Below are 26712 nucleotides of genomic sequence, written 5' to 3' on the forward strand. Positions count from 1 at the left end.
GCTATATTAACTTTTATGATACCTGTGTTGTAACAAGTGGAGGTTTGTCATTATTCATTACACAGACAGCCCTGGTACTGAGGTTAACATTGATGGCTAGTTTCCTAAGAATCAATTTAATCAATCTTCCCCTCTCTCTTTTTCTTTGATCATGTCTGGGTCATGCCTGAAGCAATTACTTTTCCAAGATCATATATATGTGGACTGCATTTCTACTTCTCTTAATTATGGTTTTATTCATCCAGACTTTCCAGGAATTTCTCTTTTAGATTAAAATACTTTTGCATTTCTATTTCAATTTCAGAGACTTACTACACCCCTTTCCCTCCTATTACTTTCTTGTTCTTATACTGTATTGTTCCCACAAGGTTTTGAGAATTGCTTCAAGTTTATTAGGCACATAAATCAGATCTATGAATATTCTGACAATTTGTACTAGAGATTTTAAATGAGAAGAGGGTTACCTGTCCTCATGTCTAGAGGTTCCTTTCACCACTTCAGCCCAATTAACTCTGATGTGTGCTCAACTATAGGTAATTACTGTCAACAAATTGAACTATAAACTATAAACAAAAATTATGCCACAGGGTAAAGTTTGGAGTAGGTTTAATAAATGATAACCTTTTACAAATATTTGAAGAAATCATATTGATTTAAGGATGTTCATATGTGCTAAGGAAAGAATAGTTAGAATCATTTATTATCCTCTGTGCACATCCCCCAAACATTCTATAGCTCATCTGACCTACTCAATTATTCCTGAATTATACTCCATAATAATGCAAAGAGAATGTGGATTTTTAGAATTTGTCTGAATTTTATAGATCTTTTGTTATCATCAAGACACTGTGTTTACTTTTCAAGTTCACTCTAGTTCAGATAAAAAGGAGAACCTACACACTCCAACGATTAGTCTTCGGAAATGAAGAGTAAGCAGGAAGACCATTCATGGTTGGCAATCTTTCTTGCTGGACCCCTTGCTAAACAGATGTTACATTTCTTTCCTTCTAGTTCTTTTTCCACTGTACTCATGTGGGGGAAAAGCTCTTTATATATACAGACAAAGGGCCTTTTTGAACTCTGAGAATTCCAATATCACGGTCCATTCTGAAACACTCGACAACTAGAGTATAGTGAAGACATGCAACGATGTTTACTCTCATTAACTTAAGATGTAAATTCGCAGCCAGAGCACATAAGCCAAAAACATTTAGATGGAACGAGTGGGAATCAAACATAGCAAGCATCAAAGTTAATCTGACACTAATTTAATAGCACGCATAACTGTTATTGTGTTGCCTGGTAATTAGGCTTAAGTGGCAAGCAGTTCAGGTAAATGACTTTAATTACAGTTACTTTCCACCTATCAAGTCAAATATTCCTAATGACAACTGAGCGAATAGGCATTTATACCTTCCCTCCATACCTCCCCTCTATGTCCTACCAACCAACATGCACATGAGCACTAGTCTGAAGGAAAGGGCCAATACTCATGTCACTCATTTCCTCTCACCTTTCCCCTTGATTGATAATGAATCCTGTGATGCCTTGTTCTGATTTTCAAGAAACATATTATTCACCCTAAAGTCATGGTACCTCCAATATCAAGCCCTCCAAGCACACAGAAATAAGAAAATCTGAGAGTGGTCAGGAGGAGAAAGCCTAAAGGGAGGCGATGGGAGGAAAATGGGAAGCTCCTTGAACACTTGGGTTAAGGGTGCTACTGATCAAAGAAATGTTATCTTCCCATGTGGGATCCTTTGCATAGAGAGACCTTACATTGGAGGAAAGGCTGTGTCAGGAGCAGAAGTCAGGTGGTGGAACGCTGTCAAGTGGGTTACATTGGGGAGGATCAGGAGCAGTGGATGTAAGCCATAAGCATTGGGGAGAAGAAAATGATAAAGAATTTGGTAAGGGTGTTGCTTTTAGTTTTCAAAGCCCTTGTCAGTGGTCCTCAAACTTGGAGGTACTGTTACCTGAAGCTAATGCCAGTCATTAGTATGAGCTTCCTCACAGTCAGGACATCAACCTGCCACATTGATACGACCCAGGAAGTTTGAAAAAAGAATGCAGTTCTTCAGTCCTAACTCAGTAATTCTGATTTAATTGGACTCAGGAGCAGACTGGGCATAGAGATCATTTGAAACTCCTAGGAAATTCTCGCATTCAGTCCAGAGAGCAACTGCCCTAAAGTGAAAAATGTCAGATTGGGTCAGAGTTGGATCTAAGTGCCAGCTCCTTCCTTAGACTACCTACCCCTGGTTGCTCCTGTTAGGAGCTTTGGATTTACAAAATTTGCAGCAACATGGCAATGCATTTTTCTCAAATGATCTAGAAACATCAAATGGAAGCATAATCTAAAGGAGGCATGAACAAAGGGGTTTTCCCCTCTGTACCTGAATGGGGTTGAGGGAGGTGGAAGATGCAAGTATTTTACCTTCTTATATGTGAAGAAACGATCCAAGGAAAGTATTCCTCTTAAATTTCCCCTCCTGCAAGCAATTATATTCACCCCACTCCAACTTATCCTGTATCTTTTCTCCCCAAGCTTTGTTGAAAGTCACTGTTCATTGCTGGAATACTAAGCATGTGAAAAGATTTGAACTGGAGTTATTTTGAATGTCCTAAGAAACAGGCCTTTGTAAGCTGTATTTACAAAGGGACTGCATTGTGTTTTGTAGGTTTGATAGCATTGACCCTCATCTAATGCTGGATGCCAGACACCTTGAGATACAGCAGATGGAATCTACCATGGCCTCCATTTCCGAGTCCGCTGGTTTATTTGAGGTCAATGTTCCTGACTACAAGCAACTGAGGCAGTGTAGGAAGGAGGTCTGCCAGCTGAAGGAGCTGTGGGACACAATTGGCATGGTGACCTCCAGTATCCATGCCTGGGAGAGCACCACGTGGAGGGATATCAATGTGGAAACTATGGATTTGGAATGCAAACGGTTTGCCAGGCACATCCGGAACCTCGACAAGGAGGTCAGGGCCTGGGATGCATTCATAGGCCTGGAGAGCACTGTATTGAACACCCTGACTTCCCTGAGGGCAGTGGCTGAGCTCCAGAATCCGGCCATCCGGGAGCGGCATTGGAGGCAGCTGATGCAGGCCACAGGCGTGAGCTTCACTATGGACGAGGGCACCACCCTGGCGGACCTCCTGCAGCTCCAGCTGCACCACTTTGAGGACGAGGTCCGGGGCATTGTGGACAAAGCTGTGAAAGAGATGGGTATGGAGAAGACCTTGAATGAGCTGCAGAACACCTGGGCTGGCATGGAATTCCAGTATGATCCCCACCCGCGGACTAATGTCCCCCTACTGCGGTCTGATGAGGACCTCATTGAGGTTCTGGAGGATAACCAAGTCCAACTGCAGAATCTGATGATGTCTAAGTACATTGCTTTCTTCCTGGAGGAAGTGTCGGGCTGGCAGAAGAAGCTGTCCACTGCTGACGCTGTCATCTCTATCTGGTTTGATGTACAGCGCACATGGTCTCATCTGGAAAGTATATTTATTGGATCTGAAGATATCCGGGCTCAGCTACCCCAGGTACTTGCTAAGGAAATCCTGTTTGCCCCTTTTCCTATCTGAGCCAAGGCATAACCACCCACTCCTTGTATTCTCTAGACACCACCCATTTCCACCCCCAGCCTGCCTGCTGTGGCTCTACTCAAGGGCACCTCCAACAAATGTTGACCTTACAAGCCACCAAAAGTCAAGTAAAAGAAAAGAGAAAAGGTGAAATGCACACCAATCAGTTTTTCCCTAGATGAGTAGGAAAAGACAGTAGAAACTGGTTTAAAAAAATAAATGTACATGGCAGGGAGATTGAAAGCATTAGCTATTGCAATTTAGGATGAGCTGCTCATGTTTGCTCCACAGATAATTACAATACAGGTAGCAATGGGAAGTGGGCATTATTTCCAGGTGAATTCAAATTCCTTCTCACCCTTGAGTCTTTCAGTAAACCTTTAACCTGTGCCAAAATGCTAAATACCGGTCTTCAGCTAAATACTCAACAATGAATTTCTCAGAAATATGTGTTTTTCTCATTACTACCTTCCCTGTGGTTGATTGTCCCTTCTAATTTGTCCTAATTAACATGCTATTAACTTATATCCCCCCTGTCAGTGAGCTCTAATTCATTAAAATTTTTGCTTCTTCTTCTTCTTTTTTTTTTTTTTTTGCAGACTTCCTCTGTATCCTTTCAGCACAGCAAATTCTTTGTTTACAAACCAATTTGATTCTAAAATGTCACATGTTGTCCAGGCCTGTTTAAAAGTTAAAACACATTCCATCAAAATATTTTATTTTTCCACCTTTCTATCCCACAAAAGCATATTCAATGTGATGATGCAGTTTAGAAGTTGTATATTTGCAATGGAAAAAAACAGTAAAAAATAGTTACAGTTTTGTAATTAAGTCAAACTGAATAAATCATATTTTATTTTTCTCAAATGCTAATGATTGAAAAAGAACAGGTTTAATTTAAAAAGAATGGGAGGAAGCCAACACATAGATGGAGACCTTTGTAGAGACTTTAAAGAACTTATAAAAATATTTAAAGACTATTTGAGAACTTTCAATTAAATATTATAACATATTAGCATCGTTAACTTCTCAACAATGCCTACGGTTTGTATGTGAAAAATTTAAATATGTTTTTCCTCTGTTCTAACAATATAGCAGGCAATTCTGAAACATTATTATAACTTACATTCTAACTAGTGACTGTCTTCAGTCATTGTGAATACTTCTCAACTTTTATTCACATATCTGCACATTTTTACATCATTTCTCTCTGTATGATTTCAATTTTCTATTCATCTCGTTTCATTCGAACATTTTTGCCTAATATTTATACTTTTCATTTTTCACTTCATTTTTCACAGTCTTTATATTTCTTCATTTTTCACTGGAGCATAATATCTCATTGAGAAAGCAAAATTTACTTTACCTTGCTTTCCTGTTTTTCAATCTTCTTGGGAGAGAGGTGGGATCCCACAGGTCCAGATCAGACTAGCTGGAAAACTCTTAACTCTATCATTTGCAACCATTGGAACTTGGACAAGATACTTAACCTCTATGTGTCTCAGTTTCCTCATGTGTAGACTGAGACTGACACTACTTCAGGAGCTCATTAGAATAGCGCATGTGAACTTTAATATCATACAGAGAGGTTGACATACAATGTTGCACACCTGAAACCTATCTAATGTTATAATGCAGTGCAACTTCAATCAAAAATAATGAATTAGGGGCTCCCTGGTGGCATAAGGGGTTGAGACGCAACGTATGAAACTATCCGCAGCCACTGCAACATGAGTTTGATCCCCGGCCAGGGAGATACTCAAATGGCGCAGCAGATTTCTCCTGACTCGCCTGCTGCTCCCCTCAGCAGTGTATTTTAGTCAGTCTGCCTGCTCTGCTCCCCACTCTGTCTCTGGTGAATCCTCTCACACCCCCACATGTCTGGCCTGTACCCCAGTTCTTGTGTGCATAAATAAATAAATCTTAAAAAAATGAATTAAATTTTAAAACAGTGCATGCATATAATTGTTGCTATGTAGTAATAATGCCACAAGCTCTTCTCAGGTACCTAAAGCACTGTGCATGTATTATTATCTTAATCGTTTCAACAGCACTGTGATTGTGTGTATGTTTGGGGGAAATGATGACATCTAATTAATGTTGACATAGGGTACGTTTGATGAGGAAAAACTTACTGTGGTTGTATCAACTTTTGCATGAGTCCAGAGCAAACATGAATTTCACTTTTAAGAATTACGTGTTTTATGACAACAGCTCCCAAAGGGTGGTCTCATGTGACCCCAACAGGGTCCCTGAGACCTTCTCAGGGGATCCTCAAGTTCAAACTATTTTAATATCAGTACTAAAATATGTTTCCCTTTTTTATTCTCATTTTCAAGAAGGTACATGGCATGTAATATCACAATATATTAGATTCAGAAACAGAGCAGAATCTCTCTTCTAAGTCAGGCATCAAAGATTTTTTTTTTTTTTAAGTGAAGCAATTCCCTGTTATTTTGTTTTGGAAAATGTAATTATTTTATATAAAAACATTCATATGTTAACATAATGTGATTATTATTATTAGTTTGAAAATGAATTAACAAAGTTTTTTAAAGTTTTCAACATTAGCTTCTACACAGATGATATATCAGTAGATAGAATATTATCAAACTACATTAAAGCCTTTTGTACTCCTTTATCATTTTTAAAACATACAGGGATTTTTAGATTAAAATATTTTAGAACTGCAGTTTTAAGTTAAAGGTATTTCCTTTTTTGGATTTAATCTCCAGGTTGGGCATCCTAGGAATCTAGGACAACCTGCTTCGGGTTTGCTACATGAGGGAAGTTTTTTTGGAATTGAGAAGCGTGGTAGTTAATTTCCCCCTCCTTTTATTTATAGGATTCTAAAAGATTTGAAGGCATTGACATTGACTTCAAAGAGCTTGCTTATGCTGTTCAGAAAACTCCAAATGTAGTGGAAGCCACCAACAAATCAGGTCTTTATGAAAAACTGGAAGATATACAGAGCAGGTGATGATTTACTTCCTGTCCCCTTTGTAACACAGAAGCCAACAGTTCCTCCTGCTACCCCATCCCTGAGTTGGAGATCTTTGTTTAATTGCCTGAGTATGTGTGTCTGGTGTGTGTACCTTGACTTGCTGTGTGTTTGAGTATTAAGGATCTTGTTAGAAGTGTTTATTCTGATGGATATGTGTAGTTGTATATCTGCAAATAGCCATATATATGTCTTACACTGATTTCCATATATATTCCATATGTGACACATGTTTGCATTTAGGTAATATATCTGTGCCTGTGGGTTCAGGCAAACTTACTTGCAAAACTATCTGTGCTTTCAGATTACACCTGTGTGAGAAGGCCCTGGCAGAGTACCTGGATACCAAAAGGCTTGCCTTCCCTAGATTCTACTTTCTCTCGTCTTCTGATCTGTTAGATATCCTTTCCAACGGCACAGTTCCACAACAGGTAAGCTTGGAGGAAGGGAGGGGGAAAGTTTAGAAATGTCTAGAAAGACTGAGGAGTTCCCAGCAGGAGAGTTTCAGGTCCCCATTATGCCTCTTCTCACTGACAGTGGGCCTGCTTCAGCTCAGTGTTGCCATCAGCAAGCATCGTGCCTCACCCTATGCTTTCCTTCATTTCCACCATTACTGCTTCTCAGGATGCACTCCTGTCCACCAGTGACCATTACTCCCTGAGGTAGAATTGGAGAAACTTTGAGGTGAAAGGGTACACCTTTACAGAGAATGCCTTTGATCTGATTCTAATGAGAGATCCAGTAAAAAGCAGTTAAAAATTATGTCTACAATTTCCATGAGGAAGTGAGATTGGAAGCTATTAACTGGATATCAGGTGGTGTCATGAAAAGAGCACATATGTTTTGTTACAGACAATTAGAAACCAGAGACATCCTGCAGGGAAGGAGGAGGGAGAGGGATCAGAGGGAGGGAGGGGGAAGCACAGGGGACTGAGGTGAGGGTACACGGGTGACTTGGTGAAGGAAATTCTATGGGGACTACAACTGAGGGGGAGGGAAAGCAAACATTGTTTAGACATGAACAATGATGTTAAAAATATATAAATATTTTTTTAATCAAATATTTGGGAATAAATCTAACAAAAGAGGTAAAGGACCTATACAAAGAAAACTATAAAACACTGTTAAAAGAAATAGAAGAAGACACAAAGAAATGGAGAGACATCCCCTGCTCATGGATTGGAAGAATAAACATTATTAAAATGGCCATCCTTCCAAAAGCAATATACAGATTCAATGCTATTCCAATCAAAATTTCAATGTCATTCTTCAAAGAAATAGAACAATTATTGATGAAATTCATATGGAATCACAAAAAACCCCGAATAGCCAAAGCTCTCCTGAAAAAAAAAGAAGGGAATGGAGGCATCAGACTCCCAGACTTCAAACTATACTACAAAGCCATAATCATGAAAACTGCATGGTATTGGAACAAGAACAGACATACAGACCAATGGAATCGAATAGAAAATCCAGAAATAAACCCACAGATTTATGGTCAACTAATCTTTGACAAAGGAGCAAAGACTATGCATTGGAGCAAAGAAAGTTTGTTCAATAAATGGTGCTGGGAAAACTGGGTCGCTACATGCAAAAGAATGAAGCTTGACCACCACCTCACACCATACACAAAAATCAACTCAAAATGGATTAAAGAACTAGACATAAGACCTGAAACCATAAAATATATAGAAGGAAATATAGGCGAAACACTACGTGATTTGCACATCAAAGACATCTTTACAGACACATCACCCAAAGCTGTGATAGTGAAGGCAAAGATAAACAGCTGGGACTATATCAAATTAAAGAGCTTTTGCACAGCAAAAGAGACAATAACAAAAACAAAGAGAAACCCCACCAACTGGGAGAACATTTTTGCACCCAACACTAATGATAAAGGACTGATCACAAAAATCTGCAAAGAGCTGATGAGACTCAACAACAACAAAGAAAATAATCCAGTCAAAAAATGGGCAGAAGAGCTTAAAAGAAACTTCTCTGAAGAGGAAATGCAAATGGCCAACAGGCATATGAAAAAATGTTCAACATCACTTGTCATCAGGGAAATGCAAATCAAAACTACCATGAGATACCATCTTACACCAGTGAGAATGGCACATATTAAAAAAACTAGCAACAACAAATGTTGGCGAGGGTGTGGAGAAAAAGGAACTCTTCTGCACTGTTGGTGGGAGTGCAAACTGGTCCAACCACTGTGGAAAGCTGTGTGGAGATTTCTGGACCTACTAAACATAGAGCTTCCATATGACCCAGCAATTCCACTCCTAGGTATTTACCCAAAGGACACAGAAACATCAATTCCAAAGAACACCTGCACCCCTATGTTTATAGCAGCACTGTTTACAATAGCTAAGCTTTGGAAACAACCCAAATGCCCAAAAATAGATGACTGGATCAAGAAGATGTGGTACATATATACCATGGAATATTACTCAGCATTCAAAAAAGATAAACACATGCAATTTGCTGCAACATGGATGGCGCTGGAAGGGATCATGCTCAGCGAAATAAGCCAAAAAGAAAAAGAAAAATACCGGATGGTCTCACTCATAGCAGGAATCTAGAAAACTTAAAGAAGGGACCAGGAAAATGAATAACTATAAGAAAGTGAAAATCAAAATCAACAAAAAACTATGAACCAGAGACACTTTTAGGGGGGCGGGGGCGGGAGGGGAGGGATTGGGGTCAGAATGGGGGGCTGCAATTGTATGGGGAATATAAAAATAAAATTTATTAAAAAAAATATATATATATAAATATTTTTTTTAAAAAAAAGCACATATGAGGAGTCCAAGGCTTGGTGCTCTGTTGTAACCACTTATTAGCCACATAGATGTGGGCATATCTCTTCTTTGTGACAAGCTTTCATCTATAAAATAAGTCTTGGCATTTGGATCAATAGACTGTAGTTCTCAACATATGGATGTATCAGAATTACATGGATTCCTAGACCCACCCCAGTTATTTTTCAGATTTAAGATTTCAGAGTTTCAGGGTCTATAGTTCTGAGTGGGGCTAAAGAATTTGCATTTTAAGGATTTAGCTTTTGATGCTGCTGGTCTTCACCATCATTTCCCCTTTCCAATCTGTTCCCATCTGTAGGGTCTAAATCTCAAAATGAGTGATAGGAGGGAAGGCTGATGTCTCTACTCTATGCTCTATGGTCCTTTAGTTTTCCTCCCTTCTCACCCTAAGAAGAGGTCAAGATTTGTTTGCAGTTTCCTTATTTTCCTCCAGACTGATGATATAGAGTCAAAGTACTTATTCAGAAGTTACTTGAATGAGATCTTTTCCTCCTTTGGTGTGATTTTATTATTCAGTTGAAGTATAGTTAGGTTCATTTATTTCTCTTTGCTTTCAGCCTTGTGCTTTTCTCCAACCTTTTTTATTTGATTGCTTGAATATATAGAATTTTAAAAGCCAACTATACAAAAAAGATATGTAGACTCAGAGAAATGTCATTCCTTCCCCTATTTTATCTTCTCCCTGTGAGCAACCAATGGCATTAGTTTCTGGTTCACCTTTCCTATTTTGACTTTGCAAAAATAAGTAGATTTACATTTAGATTTGTATACATATATTGTTTAACTTCTGTTTCTTACACATGTGCTATATAAACTTATTTGCAGTTTGTATTACTTAAAGTTTGTATAACTAAGTTTTTTACTTAGTTGTAAAACCTAGTAACCACTGTTTATCAATTCAAAGATCTGTCCCTCATTATATCACATCTATCTCATATTCCATGGACTAATCTCTAATAGTTTGGCAATTGGATGCCTATAATCACTTTGAAATTTGTGGTATTAAAGTTCTATCGTCCTGTATACTGCCAGAAGGGAGATAACTGGGTCAAAGGGTAAAAGCATACGTAGTCTTGTTAGACATTGACATAGTCCCTTCATAGGATTTATGCCTTTATAACACCACCACCAATGGATGAGAGACTTTCCAACAGAGCCAAGAGATGACATCCATGCATAGATTTTATCTTTGTCATTAAGTAGTTTAAGTAATTCTTCCTCTCCCCTTAGCCCCAGAGAGAAATGGGAAATGTCCCAATTCCTTCTATATCTGTGTCTTTTGTTTTCATAGATGACTGATAGAATGGTCATGTTTGGAATTCATTGGTGACAACCTTCCCCTCAAATCCCTGTAGACATTGCCCTGCTATTTGTTGTTACAGAGAAGTCCTCTAAGCCCTACCTGTTTTTTTTTGTTGTTGTTGTTGTTGTTGTTGTTTTAACCTTCCTAAGTAGTCTCATTGCTTTCTATCTGGATCTCTGTAGAGATAAAATTTTTAATTAAATTTTTAGAAAATTTGTATTTATTTAGATACTAGTTTTATTTTGTTAATTTTTTCAATACATGATGACTTTTTTTTCCTGTTTGAAAACCAGGGCTTTCAGTATCTTTAAAAAGGTTTGGTTCAACATGCTTTTCAATAGTATTTCAATTCAATTTATCTGAGTGTTTTCCCTTCAGGTTTATCATATTTCATAAGTCAAGATTCTATTTTCTCTATGTGATATACTATGCCTTTACATATTCATACATATTTTTATATATGCAAACATATTCCTACATATTTTTATCTCTTAACCTAGCTCTCTGTCATTCTTCAATAGTTTCTCAAGAGTCTCCACCATATTTATTTTGTGTTAATGTTAGTATGGCTAATACCATTACAAACTGTGCTGTGTCATTTGTTGGTCTCTTTGCTTTTTTGATTCTCTGCTTCTACCATTTATCTTTCACCCAACATTTTATGGTTTATTTTTATTCCATTTAATTAAAAACAATACAAGGTAATGTTATTCATAATTACTTCTGTTTCTTTTATTGAAGCTTCTCATGCACACACACCATATATATATATACACATATGTATATGTATATGTATATATATACACATGTATATATATGTATATATACACACATGTGTATATATATATACACATATATATATGGGGGGGAGAGAGAGAAAGAGTCTTGTTTTATCCTTCTTTTAAGTTGAAGGATAATTTCATAAGTCCTGTGCTGGATTTTTTTTTGAAAGATTTATTTATGCACACAAGAACTGGGGTGTAGGCCAGAGGTGCAGGCGGTGAGAGGATTCACCAGAGAGAGTAGGAAGCAGAACAGGCAGATGTACTGAAATACACTGCTGAGGGGAGCAGTGGGAGAGACAGGAGTGGTCCGCTGTGCCATGTGGATTGCTCCCTGGCTGGCTGGGGATCAAACTCGTGCTATAGTGGCTGGCAGTAGCTGGATAGCACTGTCTTTAACCCCTGCACCACCAGGGTTTATTTTTTAATTCACTATTTGTTTCTGGGTAAAGAAAAGTCCATCCCATTAAGATATTTCTTCCAAAATCACCATAGGTGGGGTTTCCTTGAATACTTTCACAATTTACCCAATTACTCTTAGAATTTTTCCTTCCATCTGATAAACCAGAGAACTGGTTGTTGTAAAGTAAGGATTACAAGTCAGGATACAACAGTCTGAAGTCTCTTGTACTTCAAAAAGCTCTACTGGAAGAAAGCTTTCTGTTTACTGTTTCTACTTCTACCTACACTTCCCTTGCCTCAGGACCACAGTGTTGCTCTGTCTAGCATCCTTCCTGGAGATACTCCCTGGGGCATCTTTGTAAAGGGCCACTATATATGAGCCACCATGCTTGAGAGAAGCGCTGGCATGTCCAGACTTTCTCCTTGGTGTAAGCATGCCTGTCCTTCCTATGGATCAATTGGATATGGGTCTTCTGCACCAAAGCATTTCCAACAACTGGGCAACTTCTTCCATAGATCACTGTCACCACTACCTTTGACCCTTCACATTCAGATGAGTTAACATTTTTCTGCAGACTACCCACTACCTATCTACTTCTGCACAATGGTGTTTTTCTTAGGAAGAGAATTTACTAGTTAACCGTCATTTCTGCCCTCCAATCTCTTCCCATCTGTAGAAGATCAAACAGAAATTAATCAAACTTGTGTGGCTTCAATAGTTTGTCACAAGAGTGATTATAGTCACAAGAGTGACTAGTGATTCTCACTAGTTTTATATTACTTTGGACCTTTGTATCCAATACAGTTGGTCTCTGTCTTCCCATAACCACGGACTTTCTTCTAAATCTTTGATATTCTCAACTCTAATGGTTGTCACATGGTAGGTCTCTGAACAATACTAAGTAACTGCCTATACATGATCTCTAATCCTTTGGGCATGATTTCCTTCATAGGTTCAACGCCACCTTTCCAAACTCTTTGACAATATGGCCAAGATGCAATTCCAGATAGATGTCCATGAGAAACCAACCAAGATAAGTCTTGGCATGTATAGCAAGGAAGAAGAGTATGTGGCCTTCAGTGAGCCCTGTGACTGCAGTGGACAGGTAATAAAATTCTTTTATCCTCCTTACACTTTTTTTTTCTCTCAAGTGTCTGCATTTATATATGGTCAGCATCAGCCTCCAGGGTGGCCTTCTTGACCTTGGGCCAGAGCTGTTGTCTGTGCCCTGGGACTGTCAACTTCCTTTGATTTGATTGAAACAATATTACAGCAGCTACTAATCCCTGCTCTTCTCTCTCTGAAAGGGACACATGTCAACATTCATATCTCTTCTTTAACCAAAGACCTCTGCAGAAGGGAATAAAATGCACATAAACAATTTTTTGAGTCAACAAGGAAGGGATTTTGAAATTATGAGCAGCACCAGGAGACTTTAACATGATAATCCCTGAAGCACCCCACAGGGAAATCTGGAACACTGACACCTTCCCTGAGAGAAAATGCCCTTTGCAATTCGCCACTTTCCTGAGATATCATTTCTCTGTAGAAATACAATTCAGTGTCACTTCCTCCCACTGCCCTACTGCTTAGAGAGTCAATCATTACCCTGCTTTAAGAACTACTGCCTCCAAATCTCCCATGTACAATTCAAGAAACACAAAACACAGGAAGATTCTTTCCTTAAATCTCCTTCTCATCCTTTAGCATCACCACTAAATCCTTTTTTTAAAGATTTATTTATTTATTTATTTATTTATTTATTTATTTATTTATTTATTTATTTATTTATTTATACAAGCACTGGGTACAGTCAGAAGCGTGGGAGGGTGAGAGGATTCACCAGAGCCAGAACAGGGAACAGAACAGGCAGATTGACTGAAATACACTGCTGAGGGGAGTAGCCCGTCGTGGCCGGAGAGGTCTGTGCACCATGTGGGACTCTCGCCGGTGTCCGGGGATGGAACCAGCGCTGCAGAGGCTGCAGGCAGCTTTGCAGCCCAGTGCTCAACCACTGCGCCACCAGGGCAGGCCCATCACCACTAAATTCTAGGCCTTCTTTGTTTGTTATCCCAAATGATCTAACAAAGCATTGTCCCTGGGAGTTATAATATAGCCCCAAATAAGGCCTGGAGAGGAGATTTTTTTACTGGGTTCCACCTTTATCCACATATGTCTTGCAAAATATTTCTAGTACCAGGAAATAATCAGATATTCTCAGTTTTATTCTCAAAGTGGACAGGTCATGGGAATCCACTGAACTAATATAATATTTACAGCAAACACAATCCAGATGAAGACTTCCTCATATGAACTCTAGATAGCAGCCCCTACAACTTCTTAACCCCCTACTCTGTTTTGGATATTACAAATGGACACCTTAACCTGTTGTAATTAAGTCTAGTTCTCACCTACCAACATCCTGGTTACACACAAAAGAACATTTCTTTGTGCCTTCAGGCAGACTGGAGGTTATGCACCATGTCTGGCTTCCATTCTGTCCACTCCCTCAGGTTGAGTAGGAGAAAAATGTGCAGTATTGATCATGGCTTCTTCGGGACTCAGTGACTAACAGAGCTCTACTTGCAGGTAGAAATGTGGTTGAACCATGTGCTTGCTCACATGAAGGCCACTGTGAGGCATGAGATGACAGAAGGTGTAACTGCCTATGAAGAAAAACCGAGGGAGCAGTGGCTCTTTGACTATCCAGCTCAGGTATTCTCCTAACTGGGACTTTGTGGGCTCCCATTCTCTACTAGTCTCTGTTCCTCAGGGTCCTATGCTAACCTCAATTCCTGTCAGATGTCAGACTCACTATGTGCTTCACAGACAAAAATCAGAATGAGGGAGCAGGGAAATAGTCAGCATGATCTATTTCAACCATTACCTTGGAGAATCAAGAATTGTCCATTTTTACCCTCACCTGCTACAATAGGGAGGAAAAGTATACAATTCAACTTATCTAACTACCCCACTTCATATCCACCATGCTTTTTATGGAACACAGTGGCATCAACAGGGAATAAAACTAGGTAATTCCATCCTGTTTAAGTTTACAGACTGGTATAAAAGTCAGTCACTTACAGAAACTTCTCCAAAGAGGAAATGCAAATGCCCAACAGGCACATGAAAAAATGTTCAACATCACTTGTAATCAGGGAAATGCAAATCAAAACTACCATGAGATACCATCTTACACCAGTGAGAATGGCACATATTAAAAAAAAACTAGCAACAACAAATGTTGGCGAGGGTGTGGAGAAAAAGGAACTCTCCTGCACTGCTGGTGGGAGTGCAAACTGGTCCAACCACTATGGAGAGCTGTGTGGAGATTTCTTGAGCTACTAAACATAAAGCTTCCATACGATCCAGCAATTCCACTCCTAGGGAGTGGGATCATGCTCAGCGAAATAAGTCAGAAAGAAAAAGAAAAATACCGGATAGTCTCACTCATAGCAGAAATTTAGAAAACCTAAATAAGGGACCAGGGAAAAGACTAATTAATATAAAGTAAAAATCAAAATCAACAAGCAACTATAAACTAGAGACATACTAAGGTGGGGGTGGGGGGATGGGGAGAGGAAGGATTAGGGTCAAAATAAAGGGGAGTGCAATTGTATGGGGAATATAACCAAAATGAAAATGCATACATTGTGCTAAAATGAAAAAATAAATAAATAAATAAAATAGATCATATATATGTACTTCACTTACAATAGTGTATGCCATACAGAAATCATGTAATAAATGTTGATATTATTGCTGTCAAAAAAAAAGAAGTCAGTCACTTACAAATGGAAATCATGTGATAATAAAGAAGCTTCAGGGTGCTCTGGGAGCATAACTACTTAGTGGGCTTGGGGATCACCTCCCTGAGGGTCTGATATTTAAGCTGAGATTTGAAATAGGGGCTATAAATCAAAGTTTGAGGAAAGGAGTTACAAGGCATTGTGTAGAGCATGGACAGAAGTTCAGAAGCAAGGCAGACATAAGTGTTGGAGGAACTGAGTATGGTGAAAGCAAGAGTAAGGAAAAGAGGGAGCAAGAGGCACCAAATGGATTCAGGAGGGGAAACCTGGATCTTACAGACCATGTTATGGAGTCCAGCTTGATTCTAGGATATATATATTCTTTTGCAAGGTTTATAGAAGGTAATAAGTGAAAGGAGAATAATCATAATCTTTTAAAAATGACTTAGGGTGCAATGTACATTCCTCTGTTCCTTTGTTAATAGCATAGTACTAGTGTTGGTATAACTGGGAGCTATAGAAAACTGGTGGTAATTCAAACCTAGGAGTAGATAATATTGCTCTTGGGAAATATGTGGACTGAGATGAGCATGCAGAACAAACTGTTGAGCATCACTCAAAGTCTGAGTCAGTGAGGAAGAGCCAGTAAAGCAGAATGAGAAATAGTAGCTTTTTAGATGGGAGGAAAATAGGGAGATGATAATCATGGGAACCAAAAAATAAATAAATGAACTATAGATAAAGGGTGAGTGGCCAAAAATGTCATGCACCTCTAAGAGATTAAGTCAAATAAAGAGGCTGAGGGAAATCCATGTACACTATGAGGTAATATAGCAGAAAAGAGGGCACATTGCAGGGGGTGAGAAATGAGAAGGTGGGAAAATGTTGATAGTGAGTGTAGACAGGCAATCAGAAAAGAAGGGAAATAAGCCAGTACTACACAATGCAAGAGTTGTGTAGTGGTGTTGTTGTTTTTTAAAGATTTATTTATTTGTTTGTTTGTTTGTTTATGCAAGCACTGGGTACAGTCAGAAGTGCGGGAGGGTGAGAGAATTCACCAGAGCCAGAGAAGAGAAGAGAACAGACAGACTGACGAAATACACTGCTGAGTGGGGAGCAGCAGGAGTGGCAGGAGAGGTCTACATACCATGTGGGACCCTTGCCGGCAGCCGGGGATCGAACTGGCGCTGCAGAGGCTGCGGACAGCTTCGCAGCCTAGCACTCAACTGCTGCGCCACCAGGGGAGGCTCTGTTGTTGTGTTTTAACAGTTGGCTTATCATATTTAAACCATCCCAGCAAGATCACAATGCAAGAATTTCTTTAACAAAATCCAGTATATGTAAATCCGTAGGCAAAAATAGAAGAGTGAAGGAATGGTACATTTTACTACAACAAGATTTTCTATTCACATGGGAGTCATTCCCATCCTACTTTATCTAAATCAGAAATTTGAGGCAAGAAATTTTGTTGCCTTCTGCTTGCAACAGATATCATATAGTGCAGTGTATTTGAAGCCACCATGAATAAACAAAATTATGCCTTTTCCACATTATATTTCTCTGCAAACAGAAAATAATATTTATTTGGAATCTCTGAAAAACACAAATCATATAGACTACATTGAGGTATAGTGCTATATTCAACTTGGCCATCAAGAGTAAGCATGTCACATTAGACGTTTTAAGAAATTAAAAAAATGAGGGTACTGTGGGTAAGTGAAAATATGCCACACGTGATCAGCAGTGACTCACTAAACTAGATTGCTAGACACTCAGAAGTTCCAGAAAAGAGCAAAGATTGAGTGTCATTGAAATGTTCACTCAGCGTATTATTATCCTCCCAAGCACAAGAAAGAGGTTACCCATAAGAAGTAAAAATGGAATGAGCAGTGTGGCAACTTCTAGAAGTCACCAATATTGAAAATAGTAAGCTGCTGATTGTCCTCAACCAAATGATAGATTTTTCAGGAGCAGAAAGTTCTTTTCCCACTTGTGTTTTAACCACCTCACATCTCTAAGGATTTAGAAGCATGTAGCTCACTTACTCAATGTTGGTGGAAGAGGGAGGGAAGGGATGTAGGTCATCTGCACAATTAAATTTTGAGCCCTTGCTGTAGGATGAGTGGGCTGGTTTTAGAGACAATCCAAGTGACAACTTTACTGAGTAACTCTTGTTGTCACAGGTGGCCCTGACCTGCACTCAGATCTGGTGGACGACAGAGGTGGGCATTGCATTTGCCAGATTGGAAGAAGGTTATGAAAATGCCATGAAGGACTATTACAAGAAGCAGGTGGCCCAGCTCAAAACCCTCATCACCATGCTGATTGGTCAACTCTCCAAGGGTGACCGGCAGAAGATCATGACGATATGCACCATTGATGTGCATGCCCGGGATGTGGTAGCCAAGATGATTGCTCAGAAGGTAGGTTCTAAACATGTAGGAATGTCCCTGTTTGTGAAGAGCAACACATGAATATTGGGGTTAAAGAGAGGCTTACAGATGGCCAAAACACTGGAGTCCCAGATTCTGTACTGGCTTGAGAGCTGGGAAGGATCATGGTGGCTGCTGTCACCTTTTAAAATTCCCAAGAAATATGATAAAAATATGAATATGATAAACTGTATTATCAAAGCATATCATGCTTTCTATGTTGTGGTAAGCAGAGTGGGCCTGTGCTTTGGACTGGCAGATAAGTCCCAAGTTATCTGAAGTCCTGTGTATCCTGTGGTCAAGTTGAACACTGGATTTACACACATACTCTGCTACTCTCTCTTCAGGTAGATAATGCCCAGGCCTTCCTCTGGTTGTCCCAGCTGCGTCATCGTTGGGATGATGAGGCCAAACACTGCTTTGCCAACATCTGTGATGCCCAATTTCTGTATTCCTATGAATACCTGGGAAATACTCCTCGTTTGGTGATAACACCTTTGACTGATAGGTGAGTGCTGGTGTCAGTTCTTCTGATGGCCATCCAGGGTCAAAGTCACTGTCATTTGCTATTTGTCCAGAAAACTGAAGGGGGAGGGCCTGACTTAACACAACAGATATAAGGTAAAACTGAAAGGATCTAGGTTAGATTCCTTACCAGAACAAATCCCAGAGCAAACCAATGAACCATGAGTTTTTGAGGAGTTACTAGGCAGTCGTACATACTTAGATTCTAACACCAACACATACCAGTTCTTTGACCATGAAAAATTTAACCTAATTCTCAGTTTCTTCATCTATGAAATAGAAATAGAAACTCATACCTTGCATGAGTTATGTGAAGATAAAATGTTTATAAGTTTTATGCAAAATAAGTGCTCACTAACTGATCTTTAGTGCTTTTTTCTAATCATTTTTTATTACTTATCCAAGCACCTTTTACTCTTGGAACACAGAATGATTAAAAACAGTGTAGTTCCTATCATTAAAAAGCTTACAATTTTTTTAGGGAGCTATATTGTCTCCCATTCATATTAATTTATTCATGAATGAGTTGACACCAGACTCTGAACTAGTCCCTGGGAATATAAACATTTCCTGCCCTTCAACTCCAATTCTAGTGAGAGAAAGAAGACATATGTAGATAAAAATTTAAAAAGTACAAGGGGAAAAGTGCAAGGCCACAATGTAAAATAGGACACAAAGCCATATGCTCCAAACTTCAAGCAAGTGACTCAGCAGTAAGGCCTCTGAACACAGAGGGTCCCACCAAGGTTGAGTAGAAAAGCATAGGGAAGGCTTCAGGGAAGACATGGTGTCTGATCCAAACTTGAAGGATGTTAGTAGGTTGTAGGATGGTTTTCAAGGTGTCCATGAAATTGTACACAAGTCTGCATGTATGTTATGTTTTCTATTGAGGGGCATATAATAATTGTTAAAATGGCTTAGGATTCCCAAAAGCTAAAGAACTACTGATAAATATTCTTGAAAATGAAATTTTATATGCAAAGTCATGTAAATTGGAAAGTAAAATGAAATAGAAGACAAAAGAAGAGACAGTAGAGTTTTTACTTTGGGGAGAGATTGTTGCTCATAAGGATGGAAGAACGGTCAGAACCAGACTATGAAGTATAAAGACTATATTCTTTACCCAGTGAGTAGTGATTAACTATTGATAAATCTTTCATCAGAGGAGTATAATGGCAAAGACTATATTTTATGTTCTCATTGGATGAATAGGACCATCTGAAGTCCAAAGTAGTTGAAATGTCAACATCATCTGTAGAGTAAGACCTCATGATTCATCTCCCCCATGCTTTTTACTTCTTTAATTCATTTTCCTGCCTACTCTGAAAAGATCTTCCACCCAGGGCAAACCACCTCCCACTTACTCTTACACTTTTCTCTCTTTTTACATGACATCATGTAAAAATCACATCACTGTGTCCAGGTACATCCCCCTTCCCCGCACTTAGATTAAGATTTGAGTTCCTCATAGGACCCAATCCTTCTGCCAACCATCCTGATGCCTGACACCCAGCACCCTAGTCACTCTGGCCTCCCTTTTGAGCTTTGATCCCTTTAAATTCATTCAAACTTATAGCCTTACACATATGTGCTTTCCTTTATTTAGAATGCCCTTCTCCATGCTCTCTGTTCTACTGTCACCTTCTATGCTTTCATTCTACTCTCAGTTCTGACTGAGAGGTCTTCTCTGGCTATTCTTTCTAAAAAAACAGGAAAATGAATAACTATAAGAAAGTGAAAATCAAAATCAACAAAAAACTATGAACCAGAGACACTTTTAGGGGGGCGGGGGCGGGAGGGGAGGGATTGGGGTCAGAATGGGGGGCTGCAATTGTATGGGGAATATAACAATAAAATTTATAAAAAAAAAAAAAGAATTATATAAAATAAAATATATTAAATAAAAAAAAAAAAAAAAAAAAAAAAAAAACAACCACTGCCACCTCCCCCAACAGATCCCTCTGTTCATCTTCTTAACATTTCCCACATTCAAAAATGACCTTGCTTGCTTATTCCTCTATTGCCCTTTGGAATGTAAACTCTTTGTAATCAGGGAACTTTATGTGTTTAGTTTGTTGCTTTGTTCCTATATCATCAGGACCTAATAGACATTTAATTAATATCTGTTGAATGAATGAATGGTAGTTGAATATGCAAGACCCAGATTGTAAGAGTAAACAAGAAGGGGAAGTTGATGCAGAGGATTTTCCCTAGGACTCTGTGCCTTGACTCCTAAAGGCAAAGGGACAGCTACTGTCATCTGCTTTTAGCAGGGAGTGACCCTTCTCACTGCCCCAGCAAAGGACAACGGCAAGTAACATCTTCTCCAAGGAAGGTGCAGATTTCTCTGCCATAGGTTTTACTTGGGTCAATCTAATGAGTTGAAAGGGCACATTCCTTATGGATTAAAGAAAATGTTTTCCCACCTCAAGCTTCATTTAGAGTAGACCCTCACCTGTGCCTTTCTCTTTGTAGTGATTCTCAACAAGGTCCCTACCTAAAGAGGGAGAAAATCTAGCACCAAATTCCCTTTTTTAATAAGTCTTCTGCCTTCTTGGAAAATGAGCTAATAGTTCAGGACCTGATGTGAACTTGGAATGTAATAATGAAACTATTATAAAATCAAGCAATTTGTTTAGTGTCTGTCTTCCACTCTAGATTCTATGTCCCATGATAACATTGACTGGGTTTACTCACTGCTCTATCCCCAGGACCAAGGACCATGTCTGGTATATAATAGGCCCTCAAGAAATACTCCTTGAATGCATGCAATGAAGTGATTTCTGAGAGTATGGATATGTGCCCAACCTCCTCATACCCTCATGCCCATTCAGAATATTTCCTTCCTTTCCATTGACATATCAGACATTATCATTCCAACTGATAAAATATATAAGATTTTCTTTTCCTGGGGTCTTCACATCTGCCCAGGAGTTGAAGAAGATAATTACCTTTTTTGGATGTAGAGGTCTCTAGCATACAAATGCTGAATGTCTTATAGAGGGAAAGGGTAAAGTTTTGACAATGAATTGTTTCTAAGACAGGAATTTATCACCTCTCCTATGAAATGATGCAAATAAGAATTTGAAAGGAAGATTTGCTGAAAATAATGGTGAATACTATGTAGACCTTGACCTTGTTTTGCACATTAGATGCTTCACTGACAAAGTAGTATGTAGTTGAATATTTATATGGCAAATTCCATTTTCTCATTGACTTCCATTATTATCTCAAGAAATGTTTTGCCCTGAAAAAAAAAATTGGCCTTAATGCAGAAAATCACATTATAAAGAGCATTCAGCTTTTGCTGCTGTGTAGCTTAAGTACATTTAATTCTCTCCTGCCAGTGGAATTAATCAAATGGACAATTGATCCGTACAACCTTTGCACATTCATTAAAAGCACACCCGCATTACAGTACATCTGACTGATTATGCCTATTTCTTTGGAATTTCCCACTGCCTGGATGGGACTTGAATATATAAGTAGAGACAATGGTTCAGCCATTGTCACAGGACTTTGGCACAACACCGAGTTGAAGAACTAAATGGAAATGTTTTTTCAGGCTGAACAAAGCAATTCTTTTAAGTTGTTTCTTAACCTTTAATGGTCTTCTTTCCCTATACTCCCCTTCCCTCACCTTCACACACAAATACCCCTTTCAGCCCTGTGCTAAGTACTATTTTAATCAACTGCTTATCAATTTGGAGTACCTCTTAATTTCTCAGGAACTATTGCAAGTAGGTGAGATATAATTGATGCAAGAGTCTTTGAAGGTGATTTGCTGGACAAGGACATAACTACCATGAGCCGTACACTTTCTTTTTTAAGGTTTTATCTGATAGTTTTAATAGAAAACTTTGCAATCTGCTAAAAAAAAAAAGAAAAAAACTAAAAGCCACCCAGATTTAACCATTATCATATGTAGTCTATTTTCATCTACATGTAGATTTTGAAAAATGAAATTGCAATAATATGCTGTGTATCATAGTTTCCTCGCCAGCATTAAGCATTATTGTTAAAAATTACTAATTTTGTAAGAAAATGGTATCTTATTTGGATTTGGATGGCCAGATGCTTGAGCATTTTTATGTGTCTATTGGCTATTACATTTTCTTCTCCTGTGAATTGTTACTATCATTGCCCATTTTATTACTCTTTTGTTTAGAAAGTTCCTGCCCATTTCAAGATCAGTCTAGTATATCCCTGTGTTTTACTATAATTTTATTTTATTTTTTCTTTAACCTTTTTTATTACTTTATTAAAATTTTTTTGACTGAGTAAAGTGACTGTTTTTGGTTATAAGTGATAAAAATCTAATTCAAACTAATTTAAACAGAAATAGGACATCTATTCTCACATCCCTGGCAGATGAGTCCAGCTGCAGTGTAACCAGCTCTATGAGATAAACAGAGTGATATCAAGACTTGAGCTCTCTCTCATAGCATTACTTTGCTTTCTTCTGAGTATTGAATTCTTGCTTGCATAGATTTTCTTTGCATGGATGGAAAGATGGTCTCCATGCCCATGTCTTTATGACTACTGACCCAAGAGGAAGAGACACTTCTCTTTCCTGGGCCCATATGTCAGATTCCTCAAAGGGATTCTGATTGATCCTGTTTTGATCACGTGGGTCACTGTGACCAATGAGATTGATTATTTTGCTCAACCTAAGCCTTGTACCCACCCCTGAGAGAATAGGAAATGCTTTGATTGACACCACCACCAGAATACAAGTTACAGAGGGGACATGGCTTAATAAAGTGTGAACTCCTGACCAAGGAAAATCCACAGAAACATTTTTCTTTGTTTTTAAGTAACCAATTGGTCCAAAGATTTTGTAGGAAATAATGGATCCTTTTCCTCATAAGTTCCTGATGTTTGCTCTGCCATATTCAGTTGCCATGAGGCATAAAACTGCCTCAAATATATATGTTCTGTTTCATTAGTATTTCACTTTATCTATATTCCATACTATTTAAGGATTGTAGCTATATAAAGAACTGTAAGATTTTTTTAAGTAAAAGTCTGTATCATCTATCTTCCATTTCTTCTTTCAAATAAGCTTTAATCATTTTGTCAGGTTCTAAATTAGAAACAGTTAAGATTTTGATTGGTAAACCTTAAGACTTTCAACTTACTTTTGAAGAATAGCCATCTTCATATGTGTTATATTTTTATTTACTCATATCTTCAAATTATGTGCCTACGAAAGGTTTGTAAGTATCTTCATATAGATTTTGAGTGATTCTTACTTTTATCAATAGATTTTTTTTTTAAACTGAAGTAGCATTGATTTACAAATTTATATTTAGAGGTACAGGTTCTCTCTCTTCAGGTGTTGTTTCCACACCACACCCACCACCAAAGCACCCATAGGTCTTTTTTAAAAATATATTGCTATATGATTACTTTTTCACTATGTATTTTTTTTAAGATTTATGTTTTATTTATACAGTAGCTGGGGTACAGGCCAGAGGCGTGGGAGGGTGAGAGAATTCACCAGAGACAGAGCAGGGAACAGAGCAGGCAGACAGACCAAAAGCACTGCTGAGGGGAGCAGTGGGTGAGAGAGGAGAGTTCTGCCATGCCATGTGGGTTTCTCCCTGGCTGGCCAGGAATCAAACCCAGCTACAGAGGCTGCAGACAGCTTCACAGTGCTGTGGTCAACCCACTGCGCCACCAGGGAGGCCCTCACTATGTATTTTTAAAGCAACTTTATTGAGGTATATTTGACATATCAAGAATTTCACCCATTCCAGTTTGCAATTCAGTAATTTCAGGTAACTTTACTGGATGCTAGAACTATCACCAAATCAATTTTACATTTTCATGCTCCTCATTAAGTTTCCTCACACTTATTTACAGTTAATTATCATTCTTACTCCCAGCCCCAGGCAACTACTAATATCCTTTCTGTCTCTATAAATTTGCCTAATTTGGACATTTACTTTCTATTCTGGAACCATACAGCATGTAGTCTCATGCCTGGCTTCTTTCTTTTTGCATATCATTTTTTGGAATTCATCCATGAAAGAGCATATGTCAACACTTTGTTCCGTTTTATTTCTTAATAGTATTCCATTTTATAGATATGATACATTTTATCTATCTATTTACCAGTTGATGGACACTAAGGTTATTTACAGTTTGGGGCTATTATAAGCAATACTGCTGTGAATACTCTCATGCAACTCTTTGTATTGATGTATGATTTCATTTCTCTTTGGTGGATACCTGGGAGGAAAATTGCCAAGCTATATAGTGATTTTGTTTAATTTTTTGAGAAACTACTAAACTATTTTCCAAGTGCCTGGATCATATTACATCCCCAGCAGCAATATATGATGGTTCCTGGTTCTCCATATCCTTGAATACATTTATTGTTGTTTCTCTTACTTTTTATACCCATTCTAGTGACTGCAAAGTGGTATTTCCTTTGAATTTTAACGTGTATTTCCCTATTGAGCATCTTGTCATGTCTTTATTAATAACCATTTGTATATGTCCTTCAGCATAATGTCTATTCATATCTCTTACTTATCATCTGATTGGTCTGTTTATCTTATTGAATTGTAAGAAATCTCCATTTACTCTGGATAAGTTGTTTATGTATTTACAAATATTTTTTCTCAGTTTGCTTATCTTTTCACTATTTATATCTTTTTGAAGTTCAAAATTTTTTAATTTTGATGATATCCAATTTATCATTTTTTTTCTTTTGTGGATTTCATGCTAATAAGTCTTTGCTTAATTCCATTTTATCTTTACCTTTCTATTTGTTTATGGGAGAAATTTGGATTTTGTAAATTTATCTTTATTCTGCCTTTTTACTGCCCTGTGTTAATTTTTTTTTAATTTTACTGGTGATTGTCTTGCATTTTCCATGCACTTCTAGAATGTATGATGTTATTTGAGACATCCACATATTATAAAGCATAATAATAACTACTGATGCTTAGTTACTCAGTGTGTTGTTATTTTTGCAGAGGAGCATATATCAGTCATTGCTCTCAGTTTTTTCTGTCACGTTTTGAGAAGAGCATTTAAAAATACCATAGGCAATGAGAAAGAGCACAAGATGATGAAGGGTCTCATAATAGCATAAGAATTAGATCTAGAATTAGGGCATTTATGTTGAGGGCAATTTTCAAAATTTAAATGCAAAAATGTTGTAAAATGAACAGATTTGTTTTAGGTTGGTGCTGAGGGCATTCTTCTATTAATGCTCTTTCTCATGTTGAGTTTGGAAACTATTAAAAACCCTGGGTCTTTTTTTTCATATGAACTACATCTAACCAGATGTCCCTCATTTAGTATATGTGCAAGTTCTCAGATGATTACTTTGCATTTGTTCCTCTTAAATGTTGCTTCATGAGGTCTACCCCATTATTTCCAATTATTTAAATTATTTAGATTCTTGATCTGTCTCTTATAGAATAAATTATTTTTTTATTCAAGTTTTCAATACAGATATTGAACCTCTTTGGGTTCCGAGTATGCCACTAGAGGCATCCCTTTGGGTTGATGTTATTGCATCTCTGTTCATTCCTCAATTATGCGCCTTGAATCATACGGTCAGTAGAATTCTAAGAATGACCCTCAATGACCTCTTCCCTTGACTACTCTCCTCCCCTTTGGAGATGAGTGAAAATTGTAAAGGTAATGGTATCGTTCCATGCTTACGTTTTGCTTTATTGCAAAAGGGAAAAGGAGAAATCCTGGCTGAAGGCAAAAGGGAAAGAAAGACTTGGAGCACGAGAAGAATTTAACATGCCATTGCTGGCTGCTTTAAAAGATGAAGGAAGCCATGTGCAAAGATAGTAGAATGGCCTCTAGGAGTTGTGAGTTTCACTGGCCAAACAGCAACCAGTGGGGACCTCAGTGCTAAAATGATAGGAAATTGTTTTGATCAAGAAGCCAAATGAGCTTGGAAGCAGATGCTACCCCAGAGTTATCTAGATAGGGTCCTGTCTAGTTGACACCTTGATTTTGGCCTTGTGAGACTTAAGTAGAGAGTTCATGTGAACTACTAATCTACGGAATGCTGAGGTAATACATAGTGTTGTTTTAAGCCATGGTGCTTATGGTAATA

General features: G+C 38.2%; 1 protein-coding gene across 3 annotated transcripts in view; it reads left to right on the forward strand.

The window, feature by feature from the left end:
- DNAH9 (dynein axonemal heavy chain 9) overlaps window positions 1-26712 on the forward strand; it is a gene marked incomplete at its 3' end in the record, with an annotated part of 308650 nt that overhangs the window by 68090 nt on the left and 213848 nt on the right. For 2 of the 3 annotated variants that reach the window (XM_084236563.1, XM_084236564.1), the window contains exons 20-26: window positions 2682-3552; window positions 6440-6570; window positions 6900-7026; window positions 12864-13016; window positions 14501-14626; window positions 17844-18083; window positions 18440-18600. In XM_084236563.1, coding sequence (XP_084092689.1) covers window positions 2682-3552; window positions 6440-6570; window positions 6900-7026; window positions 12864-13016; window positions 14501-14626; window positions 17844-18083; window positions 18440-18600 — 1809 coding nt within the window. Of the gene's footprint in view, window positions 1-2635; window positions 3553-6439; window positions 6571-6899; window positions 7027-12863; window positions 13017-14500; window positions 14627-17843; window positions 18084-18439; window positions 18601-26712 lie in introns of all 3 variants that reach the window. The other variant, XM_084236562.1, reaches the window with a different exon arrangement.

This window comes from Talpa europaea (genome assembly GCF_964194135.1).
Source record: "Talpa europaea genome assembly, chromosome: 7".
NCBI classification, from domain to species: domain Eukaryota; kingdom Metazoa; phylum Chordata; class Mammalia; order Eulipotyphla; family Talpidae; genus Talpa; species Talpa europaea.